The sequence below is a fragment of the Alligator sinensis genome, unplaced genomic scaffold, assembly GCF_000455745.1.
Source record: "Alligator sinensis unplaced genomic scaffold, ASM45574v1 scaffold1129_1, whole genome shotgun sequence".
Taxonomy (NCBI): Eukaryota; Metazoa; Chordata; order Crocodylia; family Alligatoridae; genus Alligator; species Alligator sinensis.
In genome coordinates, this window is record NW_005842580.1 from 620,315 (window position 1) to 634,269 (window position 13,955).

General features: G+C 48.5%; 1 protein-coding gene across 5 annotated transcripts in view; it reads left to right on the forward strand.

Annotated features, from left to right (window-relative positions):
* The window catches only part of A2ML1 (alpha-2-macroglobulin like 1), a 52,776-nt gene that overhangs the window by 31,710 nt on the left and 7,111 nt on the right, over nucleotides 1-13,955 (forward strand). For all 5 annotated transcript variants that reach the window (XM_025214387.1, XM_025214389.1, XM_025214388.1 and 2 more), the window contains 7 exons: nucleotides 3,515-3,636; nucleotides 4,382-4,433; nucleotides 4,904-4,987; nucleotides 6,353-6,529; nucleotides 6,859-6,940; nucleotides 7,075-7,231; nucleotides 10,688-10,762. In XM_025214387.1, coding sequence (XP_025070172.1) covers nucleotides 3,515-3,636; nucleotides 4,382-4,433; nucleotides 4,904-4,987; nucleotides 6,353-6,529; nucleotides 6,859-6,940; nucleotides 7,075-7,231; nucleotides 10,688-10,762 — 749 coding nt within the window. The remainder of the gene's footprint in view (nucleotides 1-3,514; nucleotides 3,637-4,381; nucleotides 4,434-4,903; nucleotides 4,988-6,352; nucleotides 6,530-6,858; nucleotides 6,941-7,074; nucleotides 7,232-10,687; nucleotides 10,763-13,955) is intronic.

Genomic DNA, 13,955 nt, shown 5'->3' on the forward strand with positions numbered 1-13,955 from the left:
GGCAAGGAAGGGGCAAATAGCAGTAGCAACTCATCCCCTGGGCTGTAAGGCCACATGAAAGCAGGAGCTCCAATCAGCTCCTGTCCCAATCAGCTGTTGCACTGAAAGCTCATTGCTCCCATAGAACTCCATCAGGAGCCCACATTGACCAGGCAGTGAGCTCAGAGCTCACTACACGTGCACGGCACAGCCAAAGTAACAGGGGCTGCACGTTTCTTGCCCCATTCCTGGATCCATTACTGGCTATCTATAGGTGTCCCGCTCTGTAGAAGTGATCATAATATAATCAAATTCAACATTCCAGGGCAGAGGAGTAAGCCATATAAATCCACCACTCCCATATACAACTTTTGGAAAGGAAATTACACAAATATGAGGAAGTTTGAAAGAAGCTAAAAGGGGCAGTCAAAAATGTGTAAGGCCAGCAGGTAGCTTCAAAGCTGTTTAAAAACACCCAAATAGAGGCTCAGGAAAAGTATGCACAGTAAATCAAAAAAGGGCATCAAGCAGGCCAATACAAGCAGAATTTAAATGAGGAAAACAGGAAAGTGTACAAACTCTGGCAGGTCAAAGCAAACTTAGATGAACAAAAAAGTCTAGGACTCTTCAGTTTGGAAAGGAGAAGACTGAGGTGGGGGTTATGCTAGAGGTCTATAACATTATGAAGGGTATAGATAAAGTGAATAAGGAACTGTTATTCACTGGGTCTCAGAATAGAAGAATTAAGGGGTACCCATTGAAACTCAGGAGATAGGTTTAAAGCAAATAAGAGAGAGTCTTGTTTTAGGCAGTGCATAGTTAACTTTTAGAGCTTGTTGGCACAGGAAGCTGTGGAGGAAGATGGTATAATCAGGTTCAAGAAGGATTTAGACAAATTCATGAAGAATAGGTCTATTTATAGCTATTGTACAGAACTGTCAGGGATGTATCCTATGACACCCCTAAACTAATAATGGTAGATACCAGGGAAGGTATAACAGTGGGGAATCACTGCATATATATCCTGTTCATATGCTTTCCCTCTAAAGCTTCTGCTACTGCCACTGTCAAAGATAGGATGCTGGGACAGATCATCTGACCCAGTATGGCACTGCTTATGTTCTTAAAAAACTACTTGAAATTAATAAAATAAAATTCAATAAGAGCAAGTAGAAAGTCCTATAATTAGAATGGAACAATCACAGGCACAAATACAAATTGGAGAATGACTGGCTAGGCTACAGAACTGCAGAAAAGGACCTGGGGGTTATGGTAGACCATAATATGAAAAAGAGTCAAGAGTGTTTCCTTGTTGCCAAAAAAGCCAATAGTGTGCCAGGCTGTATTAACAGAAGTGTTGCCTGCAAGTCAGGGGAAGTGATTCTTCTACTTTATGCAGCACTGGTGAGTTTTAGGCACTGCACTTCAAAAAGGTTGTGGGCACATTGGAAAGAGTCCAGAAAAGAACAACAACATGCTTAGAGAGCTAGGAAACATGACTTAGGAGGAGGTGGGGAGGAAATCAGAACTGGGGTTTTTAGGGCTGAAAATGAGAAGACTGGGAGACAGGGATTGAGAACAGTCTTCAAATACCTGAAGGGTGGTTGTAAAAGAGGATGGTGATAGACAATCACTAGGGACAGGATAAGGAGAAATTGGTCTTAAACTGTAACCAGGGAGATTGATGTTGGGTGTTAGGAAGATTTTTCTCACTGTGAGGATGGTTAATCATTGCAACAAACTACCAGGAAAGGCTGAGCAAACTCCATCCTTGGAAGTTTTCAAGAGCTGGTTAGACAGACACTTGTCTGGGATGATTTTTGTCAGAGATGATCCTTCCTTGAGTAGGGGGTTGGATTAGATGACCTCTTGAGGTCTCTTCCAGCCTTGTTTCTCTGCAGTGCTATGGTCCTGTACTTTGGGTTTCTACAGGATCATAGAATCCTAGAAAAGGGGCCTCAAGAGGTCATCCAGCCAGGAGTTTCTTAATCCGTGGGTTGCGATCCAAAAGTGGGTTGCAAGAATATATGAAAGGGTAGCAAACAAACTTTAAAAATGGATTCTCCTTTAAAGAAGAAAAACACGGGAAGGCATTCATTTCCCTTCACAGGGTGGCAGAGTTCCAGCCTGCAAGGGGATGCTTGGGGCTAGGGGGAGTGGGAGGAGAGTGATCAGACAGAGGGAACTATGTGCATATGCATACACACACATGCATGTGGTAGCTAGGCAGTGTCGAGATCAGCTCTTGCAGGTAAGTCTATGGGGTGGGGGGAGGAGCACAGGCAACGCATCTGAGGGGCATGGTGGGGGGGGAACGTGCCTCCCCAGACTTGTGCATCCACTGTAGGCATGGGGCTGCAACCTGGCTGGACCAGCACAGGCAGGAGACACCTCTGCAGTCCAGCAGGTGGGACCCAGCATGGGAGGGTGGAGCAGGGTGGTGAGACTCATTGTTGTTGCCACCACCACTGGGACCCCTGCACCAGCCATGCCAAGCAGCACAAGGAGTAATGGGTGGGAGAGGGGCTTCACTGCCCTCACCTCCTTTTGCCACCAGCCACTTGTGCACTAGGCCATGGCTCTACCCTGTTGCTATGGCCTGGCCAATGCCACCACAGTTCCCCTTAAGCTGCGGCTCTACCCCTGAGGGGAGGTGGGGTAGCAGCAGCACAGGTGCCGTTTACCCCATCGCTGGGGAGCTGCGGTGGCCAGGGTATGGCGGCTGGGTAGAGCTGCAGCCCAGCATGCAAGTGGCTGGTGGTGGGAGAAGGTGAAGGCAGCGTGACTACCCCCCCAGTCTATTACTGCTTGTGTTGCTGGTGGTACGGCTGGTGCAGGAGTCCCCTGGTGGTAGTGGTGGCAGCAAAGAATATCACCACCCCACTCTGTCCTCCCATGCCAGGTCGCACCGGGGTGGCTCCTGCCAATGTTGGTCTGGTCAGGCTGCAGCCCCATGCCTGCTGTGGGCACACAAATCTGAGGGGGCATGTGCCCCCCCACCATGCCCCCCACACACCCACCCCCTGCCCCACAAGTTGTGGGGGATGGGGCCTGGGGACAGGGGAGAGGGAGAATCAGGTCTGGAGTGAGGGGCACCAGCAAGGCTGGGGAGTGGGGGGCTGTGGGTTGGGAATGAGGGGCACCAGCAGGACCAGGGGGCTGTTTTCTACTTTAACTATTTACTGGGTGGGGACTGTCCATCAATATTTACAAAGGGTCCTGGTACAAAAAAGGTTGAGAACCACTGATCTAGTCCAACCCTTTTTCCCAGCACTATCACTTTTCCTTGCACTGACACATTCTACCAAGAAGGGGCCAGCTGCTAGCACAGGGGTGCTGTTCAGGCGGAGAGCCACTTACTGAGTTTTGGCAAGCCATCGAGGGCTGCATGACAAGCAGCCAGGGGCAGATAAATATTAATTTTCTAAATTTTTTAGGGGCTCCACAGGCCAGATAGAATGGCCTGGTGGGCTGCATTGTGCTAGCAGAAGCTCTGAAGAGCTTGTTTTGTTTTTTTTTTCCCTTTCAATACCAGGTGAGGTAAACTTCACCATCACTGCAGAGGTGTTGGATAGCAAAGAGCTGTGTGGCAGTGAAAAGGTGCTGGTGCCAAGCAAGGGCTGGAAGGATACTTTGATCAAACATCTCCTTGTCCGGGTAAGCCTGCCATTCCAGAGAACTGTGGAGAGAAAGCACAAGCAGATACCCCACTATTAGTTTCAATGCTGCTATCAGCTGTCCCAGTTAACTGCTGTTCCAAGCATTGTGGATGCCTAGAGCTTGGAGGAGTCACCTCTGCACACCTCTGTTCCATCCCTGCAGGGCCTGTGCAGGATGGTCCCCTATAGCCCATTCTCCCAGACTTTGCCTAGCTTTAGTTTCCATTGTCTCAAGTGGTGGGAATTCTACCATGTTTACTTGGGGTGAGTAGTCCATAGCGTAACAGAGTCCTCGCTATTAGGTAATATGCCCTCATTACCTAAGCAGAAGCCTGGTGCTCAGCATGTTGTGTTAGAAAGTCAGTGAATTATGTAGGTTCAAATTGCTTCTAGGCAATGGGTGCCTAGAGTCCATGTCGTCTTTGTTCTTGGAGGGTGTCCTAACCACTAGGCTAAAACATGGGCATGTCTTCCCCCTCCTTTGACATCTAACACCCACTAGTCATGGTTTTTTTGCCAGGGCTGGTGAGTAAAATGACTTGGCATTTTGCCCAAGGTGTGCAGATCTGAATGCGGGAATTTCAACCCTGGCCTCACTGGAGGTGAACAGTGTTGCCTCCCTGCTCTGTGACTGGATGCCTCTACTCATGCAACCTAGTCACACAGTCCCCCAAATTTGAAGACCGGATGTGGGTTGTTTTTTATGGTGACTTTAACCTGTTTCTCTGTGTTTCTTCCCCAAGCCAGAGGGCATCCTTGTGGAGAAGTCTCACAGCTCCTTGCTCTGCCCAGAAGGTAGGTGGGTCACACTGGACCACAGCAAGTGGGACACAGTGGCCACATACTCCTGGACTGGGGAGAGAAAGCCATCTGCATGCTCACATTTTAGGGGAGAGTTCACCAGGTGGAAGACACTGAGCCAAAGATCATTTGCTCTGCCAGGGGACAAATGGCAAGTAGGATTGCCTCACTGGACTGTACTCTCCAGGGAAAGTGCTCCCTGGGCATTGCTGGCAGAAGGAGGAGAAGAGCCAGAGCTGCATCCTGTGCTCCTCTGGGAGGGGGTTAGGGTACAACCATGAGGACTGCCCCTTCTCCTTCCCTCCATCCCTGCTGGTGCAGTTTATTTGTCTGCATGCTGCCATGTCTCCCAGTCCCAGAGCCCCTCCCTGCTGGGAGCATCTCACAGTGTTTCTAGCTGTTGTGGGATCTCTTGTAATTCCCTCCCACATTGGTTCACTCTTCTTTCTGCATTTCACCGGCAGGCAATTCTACCTCAGACTCAGTGTCCCTGCAAGTACCTGAGAACGTGGTGCCAGATTCAGCCAGAGCCCAAGTGTCTCTGCTCGGTAAGTAAGCTGTCAGGCCATGGTTTATCTGGAAGTGGCAAGGGTGCAGATGGATGCCATAGCCCTATCACGTGTGTTCATGAGGGGGTGGAGGTGCCAGGGAAGGGGAGCATGTTCTTGAAGGATTATATAGATGTGGTGAGGGCTTCTATACAGGGAGGTACGTATAGTTGTGGAGTAGGGTAGAGGTGGCTATGAGAGGGTTATGCATGTGTATCAAGGATGGAGAGGGTTGTTAGCATTTTTTTTTACTAGAAAAAATGGGTTTGGTTGGGTTGAAACCATTTGGAATGAATTCACTGAATATTTTTTTTCAGGGCTAGATTAAAAAAAGTAGGAGGGGGCATCCCCTTTCAGCAAATACATTGGTTATGGTGGGTCCCCTTCACACAGGTGCATGGTCTTGCACTGCTAGTGTCATTTTCTTATGGGCACTCACCTAGGATGCGAAGGACCCAGGCTCAATTCAATTCTTTGCCTTGGAGGACTTAAGCCTACATCTCACACTTCCCAGGACAGTGCCTGGACCCCCAGGAACTGAGCTGTTCTGAGGTGGTTGCTTCCGTCTTTCCTGTTTCTTGTATTTCTCTTTACAAAAGTACGTAGATATTCACTGAGAGAGAGAATGTCTCTGTCACGGTGGTGAGGATGCTCTCCTAAATAGGGGAGAGGTGAGCTCAAGTCCCCTCAGCAGTGGAGAGAATTAAAAGCAGGTCTTCCATTTCCTTGCTCCCTCCATAGAGCTGTGGTATGCTATAACGACTACCCCTTTTGGCCTCTGTTGGGCTCTGTGAAAGGGGCCTAGAGGTAGTTCTCTATGCCCCTCGCTTTGCTCTTGTTGCAGATGTTTGAAATGGAAAAGATGTTTTGGTTTGGGGTCAAATGAAGTGATTTTCCTGAACTGAAATGAAAGCTTTTTGTTTCAGTGGAGAAATGAAATAAAATTCATTTTGGTTCAGATTGAATCCATTTTAAAAAAATGTTAGTGCAGCCTTGGAATAAAAAATTCAGTGACTCACACAGCTCTATGGTCTACTTGTGGGAGGGGGCCTGTGAGGTGGGTTATGTTGGTAGGGTGGAGGGGGTAGAGACTGATGGGTATAATCAGCCTGAAGGACTGGAGAGGGCAGGGAAGGAGAGATGAGGGTTGGCAGTGGTGGGGCAGGAGAGGCAGAAATGGTCTGTAGCTGCAGGCAGTGGGCTGCGAGGGCAGGTTGTTGTCAGTGGGTGTATGCAGTGTTGTGAGTTGAGCAGCGGTGTGATGTGTGGGGCACCCTCATGCAAGTGAAAATTATTTCATGAGACACAGACACGTGGTTGTCCATGAGGTCACCTTTGTCTGTGGCCATGTGTCTGTCTGTCCAGGTGACATCATGGGCACAGTGCTGGAGAACCTGGACCAGCTGGTGCAGATGCCCCATGGCTGTGGAGAGCAGAACATGGTGCTCTTTGCCCCCATCGTCTATGTGCTGCAGTACCTGGAGAAAACAGGGCAGCTGAGCAAAGAGCTGAAGGCAAGAGCTGTGGGTTTCTTGCAAACAGGTCAGTCTAATGCCTTTCCCTTCCACAGCTCTCCCCATCCCATCCCAGGCTCCTCTTCACTGTCAGCCTGAGCCACAGTACCCAGAAAGTGTGCTCAGACTGTGGGTGGGAGCTGGGGCGGGGGACTTAGTGTGAACTCATGCCTTACAGCTGGTTCTGAGTTACTTGGGTCTGAGATGGAGCCTTGAGGCAGGATTGCTGCTGTGTAAGCTCAGGCAGTTGCTGAACATTTCCTGGGTCTTCCTTTAAATCTCCCTCTGGTTCTGATTTTGCTGGGGCATGTTCACGGATTCAGAGATGTCTCCAGCCTTGATGTTTCTCCTGCCCAGGGTACCAAAGGCAGCTTCAGTACAAACATAAGGATGGCTCCTACAGTGCCTTTGGAGAGAACCATGGAGAAAGCAGCACATGGTAAGTATGTGGTCTTATTGATGTAGTAAAGAATTTCCACCCCAGACCCCAGTCCTGAAGCTGTCTCAGCCACCCCTTCTCTACCCATGACCTTGTCTGCTTCCCTGCACTCTATCTCTCCTCCTCTGCCTCAGGCTGACGGCTTTTGTGGCCAAGTGCTTCATCCAAGCCCAGCAGCACATCTTCATAGATGACAAGATCATCCAGCAGGCTCTGCAGTGGATGGCTGGGCACCAGCAGACCAGTGGCTGCTACTCCAGCATGGGAAAGCTCTTCAACACAGCAATGAAGGTACTGTCCTAGCCACTGTCCAGTAATTCCTTCCTAGGGTAGGGGCCCAGTAACCTTTTCTTAGGCCTTGATGGGCAACCTACCTTTCACTTTGACATGGCGCAGCATGACAAGATTTTTCCCTCACTCTCTTCTTTTCAGAGTCTGATGGAGGGATGTAGTGGGGTTCATCCAGTTCATCCCTTTTTATTCGAGCCCAGGGAAATGATGATAAGAAACCAAGACCCCCTTATCATACCTTCCCCCTCTCCTCCTCCCCACTGAAATACCTAGGTGTTCCCCTCATTACATGATAGGAGAAAAGGCCGTTCCATCTCACACTCCCCAGTGAACTCTCTCTCTGCACGAACCTTCTTCCCTTTGTTTGAAGCACTGATCCTACCCCGTTCCCCCTTGTAGGGCATGGAGAAGGGTCTGTGTGATCTCATGGTGAGACATCTCCATATTAGAAGGCAGGGGCGACCCATTGTTTCATAGATTCATAGATGTTTGGGTCGGAAGGGACATCAGTGGATCATCGAGTCCGACCCCCTGTCCTGGGCAGGAAAGAACAGTGGGGTTAGATGAACCCAGCCAGGTACATGTCTAGCCAGGTACATGTCTAGCCTTCTCTTAAAGACCCCCAATGTAGGGGAGAGCACCACCTCCCTTGGAATCCCGTTCCAGATTCTGGCAAACCTCACTGTAAAGAAGTTCTTCCTATTGTCTAACCTAAATCTGCTCTCCATCAGTTAGTGGCCATTGTTCCTAGTTACTTCAAGGGGTGCCCTGGTAAACAGAGCATCTGCCCCCTGATGAATTTGTAGGCAGCCACAAGATCACCTCTTAGCTTTCTCTTGCGGAGGCTGAAGAGATCCAGGTCCTTCAATCTCTCCTTGTAGGGCTTTGCCTGCAAGCCCCTAACCGTACAGGTGGCCCTCCTCTGAACCCTCTTGAGGTTGTCCACATCCCTCTTGAAGTGCGGTGCCCAAGACTGGATGCAATACTCCAACTGCGGTCTGTCCAATGCCGCATAGAGGGGAAGTATCACCTCCCTGGACCTGTTCATTCTGCACTTGCTAATGCATGATAAAGTGCAGTTAGCTTCACTGATCACTTGGTCACATTGACGACTCATGTTCATCCTAGTGTCAACAATGACTCCAAGATCCCTTTCCTCTGCTGTGCTCACTGATCACTTGGTCACATTGACGACTCATGTTCATCCTAGTGTCAACAATGACTCCAAGATCCCTTTCCTCTGCTGTGCTGCTGAGAAGGTCCTCCCTCAGCTTGTAAGTGTGTTGGTGACCCCTTCTCCCTAGGTGCAGCACTTTGCACTTATCTTTGTTGAGCTGCATCCTATTCTGTTCTGTCCACTTTTCCAACCTGTCCAGATCCATCTGGATTTGTTCCCTAGCCTCTAGTGTGTTAACTTTACCCCATAATTTGGTATCATCTGTGAATTTGGACAGAGTGCTCTCCATGTCCTCATCCAAGTACTGATGAAGACATTGAACAGGACTGGTCCAAGGACTGAACCTTGTGGGACTCCACTGCCCCCATCTTTCCACATTAAAACTGACCTGTCCACCACCATTCTCTGGGTGCGACCCCTAAGCCAATTTGCCACCCACCTGACCATGTAATCATCTATGTCACAGTCACTCAGTTTGTTATGAGACTAGGATGAGATACCGTATCGAAGGCCTTCCTAAAATCCAAGTAAATGACATCTACCTCAATTCCTGTGTCTAAGAATTTTGTGACCTGATCATAAAAAGAAACTAAGTTAGTTAGGATCTACCTGCTATGAATCCATGCTGGTTGCCTTCAGCATTATTTTTCCAGCTGGACTCCCACAAATGTGACCTTAATAATATTTTCAAAGGTTTTCCTAAGGATAGAGACGAGACTAACCAGTCTAAAGTTACCCGGATCCTCCTTCCTCCCCTTCTTGAAAACAGAGACCACATTGACCCTTTTCCAGTCCTCTGGGATCTGACCTGAGCACCATGAGTGCTCAAACAGCTGTGCCAGTGGTTCTGCTATGACACTGGCCAATTCCTTCAGCACCCTTGGATGAAGATCATCCGGGCCTACTGACTTAAATACATCCATTCCTTCCAAGTGACTCTTCACCAAGTCGGTGCTAAGAGTTGGTGGGCTGATATCCCTTTTGTGCCTGTCCATGATCCACTTAAGAGATTTATCTTGATTTGTGTCCAATACAGAAGCAAAAAATTAATTGAAGAGCTCAGCCTTGTCCCCACTATCTGTCACTAATTGCCCTAGTTTGTCCTGTAGGGGTCCTATGCTACCCTGCACCTTCTTTTTACTCCCTATATACCTGAAGAAGGACTTTTTGTTGTCTTTAATTTTCATTGCCATCCTGAGTTCCATTTCTGTTTTGGCCTTTCTAACTGCCTCCCTGCAACTGCAGGCCAAGTAGGTATACTCCAGCTTGGTAGCTACCCCCTGCTTCCACAGCCTATGTGCCTCTTTTTTTGCCCCTAGGCTTTCCTGGATTTCCCTGTTCAGCCAAGAGGTTGTCTTGGCCCCTTTGCCCCCTTTCCTGTGCAATGGGATTGTCTCCTTCTGCGCCCACAGGATTGCTCCCTTTAAGAATGACCACTCTTCCTAGACTCCCATCTCATCAGTGCTCCTGTTCTTTAGTGCTTCACTAACTAATATCCTGAGCACACTGAAGTTAGTCTTCCTGAAGTCCTAGCACTTCTGCCTTACTGGTTATCTTTCCCACTCTACGCCGGATAGTGAATTAAATCAATTGATGGTCATTGTTCCCTAGGTTACCTTGTGTCCATAGATCCCCCACCAGGTCATCCCCTGTAGTCAACACCAAGTCCAGTAAGGAATGTCCCCCAGAGGGTCCATATACCTCCTGCGTTAGGTGAAGGTCCTGTATGCAGGTTAAGAACCTATGTGAATGCTTGGCTCCAGCTGACTGCTCCTCCTAGCAGATGTCAGGGTAGTTTAGGTCACCCATGACAACCACGTCCCTAGACCGTACGGCCTCTGAGAGCTGTCCTGAGAAGTCCAGGTCTAGCTCATCCTCCTGATGTAGCGGCCTGTAGTAGACCCCCACTATCAAGTCCCTTTTCCCTGACCCCCTTGTATTCTGACCCACAATACCTCAATTTGCCCCTCCTCTGATCCCATTTTGATTATGGAAGATGTAAAATGCTCCTTAACATGGAGAGCAACAGCACCCACCCCCCCACCCTGTTTTCTCCCTACTCTGTCATGTCTGTACAGCCTATAGCCCTCAATGCTTACTGCCCAATCATGGGTACTAGGGTCCCACCAGGTTTCAGTTAGCCCAACCAAGTCAAAGTTCTTGTTTGCAAGCAGGAGTGCAAGTTCCTCCTGCTTCTTCCCCATGCTCCTAGCATTAGTATAGCGACACTTAAGATTTATTCCTCCCAATCTCTTTCTTTCTCTCTGTGTGGCCTGCAGGGTGGCGTAAATGATGACATCTCACTCACTGCGTACATCACATCGGCACTGCTGGAGGCAGGGAAGCCACTCAGTGTGAGTATAGTGCTGAATGCCCACATCCTCTCTTCTCTGTGACAACTCTGTGGGCCAGGCTTTCCCTGTGTGATGCACCCTGAATAGTTATAACTACCATACTTCTAACCTTGCCAATAAGTAGAGACCTACCTAATTCAGGGTGGCTGCCTCTCGATTTCATGCTCCTAGCGTGGTGTCAGGCGCCATTTTTGCGTTGGCAAGCAGTACCTCCCCAACCCCCCATCTCTGATTGTCCAAGTCCCACCCCTCTCCAAATATTGACAGATGGCCCCAACTGGGGTTTGGTTGTAAACACGGTAATTAATACCTTCCCTAAGCTTGATCGGGGGATTAAGCCCGAGGAAGGCATTAATTGCCATGGTATTAAGCAGTCTAGGACACAGTTAATGGCTTTCCCTGGCTTGATTGGGGATCAAGCCCAGGGAAGCCATTAACCACATCCTAGACCGCTTCCTACTGTGACAATGAATGCCTTCCTCGGGCTTGATCAGGGGATTGACATTAACAAGTAGTCTAGGACATGGTTAATGGCTTCCCGGGGCTTGAACCCCTGATCAACCCGGAAAAGCCATTAACTGTATCCTAGACTGCTTAATACCGCAGCAATTAATGTCTTCCCTGGGCTTAATCAGGGGATAAAGCCTGTGGAAGCCATTAATTGCTGCATAATTATTAAGCAGACTAAGCACCTAATTAATCTGTAAAATGAAATATCTTATTAAAATAAATCAGCAGAGGCAATGAATTGTAACGAAAACCAACTGTATACACTTTATTAAATAACACCAACTATATGCACTTTATTAAGTGATACTATCTAAGCTCTTAATCAAACTCTAAACTACAATATCTTATGAAAATAAAGCTGTACTATATACAGCATAACTATGCACAGCTGTACTATGAACAGCAACTATATACACTTTATTAAAAAACATTATAAAAAGGAGATTACCAAAACTGACTGCTAACCTTAAGACAGGCGGTTCAGGCTATGTATTAAATGCAAGCATGGTGCATCCAGCCACAGTGCCTGGAGACATTCTCTGCCTCTGTGGGGTGAACACTTATCCGTACACTGAGATGACACATTCAGCATCCACTTGAGTTTGTTGGAATGGCAAGGCAGCATCTTGCCAGGGTGTGAAGATGTGTAAACTGGTCACAGACAGAGTCCCAGAATACAGGCACAGGCATCTGGCACTCTTTCACAAAGTTCACTTAGGCATCATGTTCATTGTCATGCTTTTAGCCTCATCCCAGGATTGCTTTCAGTAGCTGAGAGTCACAGTTCAACGCAGACACCTGGTTGGGGTTCAAAATGTGACCAGCACTAAGGAAGGGGGCAGCTGGCTGTCCAAACCGTAGTGGCAGTGACAGGTCATACCTGTGGTAATGGTTCAGCTTTGCAGCTATTGCCTGGAACTTGTTCCTTCTGTGCTGGTTTTCACGAGGCAGCTTTACAGTTCCTGTGAAGCCTTGTCTTTGACCTAGCTTATCAAGATTATCTTGTTGTATGTGTGGTAGATCACAGCCTGCTGGCCTTCAAACCAGGTCAGAAGCTCCATGAATCAGGTGACCTTGTCAGCCCCAAATGTCACTTGATCTTGAATGTTACCTCTCTGTAAGAGATTGTGAAGCTTAAGCATGCACTGCGTGCTGGGTGTGATTTTTCAGGTCCTCACTCACAAACCGCCGGTAGTGCTGCATGCGAGTGGTGTGGTAATGAACCACATTGAACCAGGAGTTCCACAGTGTATCAGCACAGGCTCTGGTGGTAGCAGCACAATGGCACCTGAGTCTCCACTTTGACTAGCAACCAACTGCCTGTACTGGATCTTATGACCTGGACAGTGCTTGAAGGCTTTCTTGAAAGAAGACACTAGGCTATCCACCCCCCGGGACTGCGTGCACCAGATGTTACTTGCTACGGACAAAATGTGCTCATTGCAGGGAATGTTGGGCAGCATTCCCTGGAGAACACCAGAGAAAGCCTTGCACATATGCATGGCATTGTCAGACAGGAATGCTGAGATCCTGTTAAAGTCTACACCATAGCTGACAATTACTTTCACGATTGCTTGGGACACAGTGGAAAAATTGACAGAGGTCGGGTGGATCGGCTCAGTTTGAAACACAGGCAGGTCCTGGTCGGTCTAGCTCCTGGTACAAATAAAATGTGCAGCACATAGTTGTCCTGAGGGTTGATGGCTTCATCAGCCCTAATGGAAAATGAATAATACTCTGCCAAGACAGCCTTCCTGGACTCTACATGCAAAGCAGTCCCTGCAGGGAGATAGTACTGGCGAAACTTGTTGGCACACACAAAACTACCAGCATTCAGCACATTTTGGGACAGGTAGTCCCTTAACTTGGGGTAATCAAGCTTCTCTAGTGGGATGCTGGCTGCCACAAAAGCCTCCATGAGGGAAAATGCTGCGTCTCACCTCACCTTGCCACACTTGCTTTCTGTGGTCCTTGATTGCTTGGGACACAGTGGAAAAATTGACAGAGGTCGGGTGGATCGGCTCAGTTTGAAACACAGGCAGGTCCTGGTCGGTCTAGCTCCTGGTACAAATAAAATGTGCAGCACATAGTTGTCCTGAGGGTTGATGGCTTCATCAGCCCTAATGGAAAATGAATAATACTCTGCCAAGACAGCCTTCCTGGACTCTACATGCAAAGCAGTCCCTGCAGGGAGATAGTACTGGCGAAACTTGTTGGCACACACAAAACTACCAGCATTCAGCACATTTTGGGACAGGTAGTCCCTTAACTTGGGGTAATCAAGCTTCTCTAGTGGGATGCTGGCTGCCACAAAAGCCTCCCTGAGGGAAAATGCTGCGTCCGTCTCACCTCACCTTGCCACACTTGCTTTCTGTGGTCCTTTTAAACAGGGAGGACATGGTCACTTGCTTCTTGCTCTGACCTTCAGCCTCTGCAGCAGCCTTCCTCTTCATGTGTCCCTCCAACTCCAAGTGATAATTGGTGCTGTTTTTCCTGGACACATCCAGAGTTAGATTGCAGGTGGTCCAGAAGAGTTTGCCTCCATCTGCCTGCAAGGTCCCTTTAGGATACTGTCTTACATGGTCCACCGCTGAAACGTATTTGGCAGTCTTGGAAGCCTTCTTTGTGTTCATGTCTGCTCTTTCTTATACTGAAGCAAGCAGGCATGCTGCAGCAGCATTCC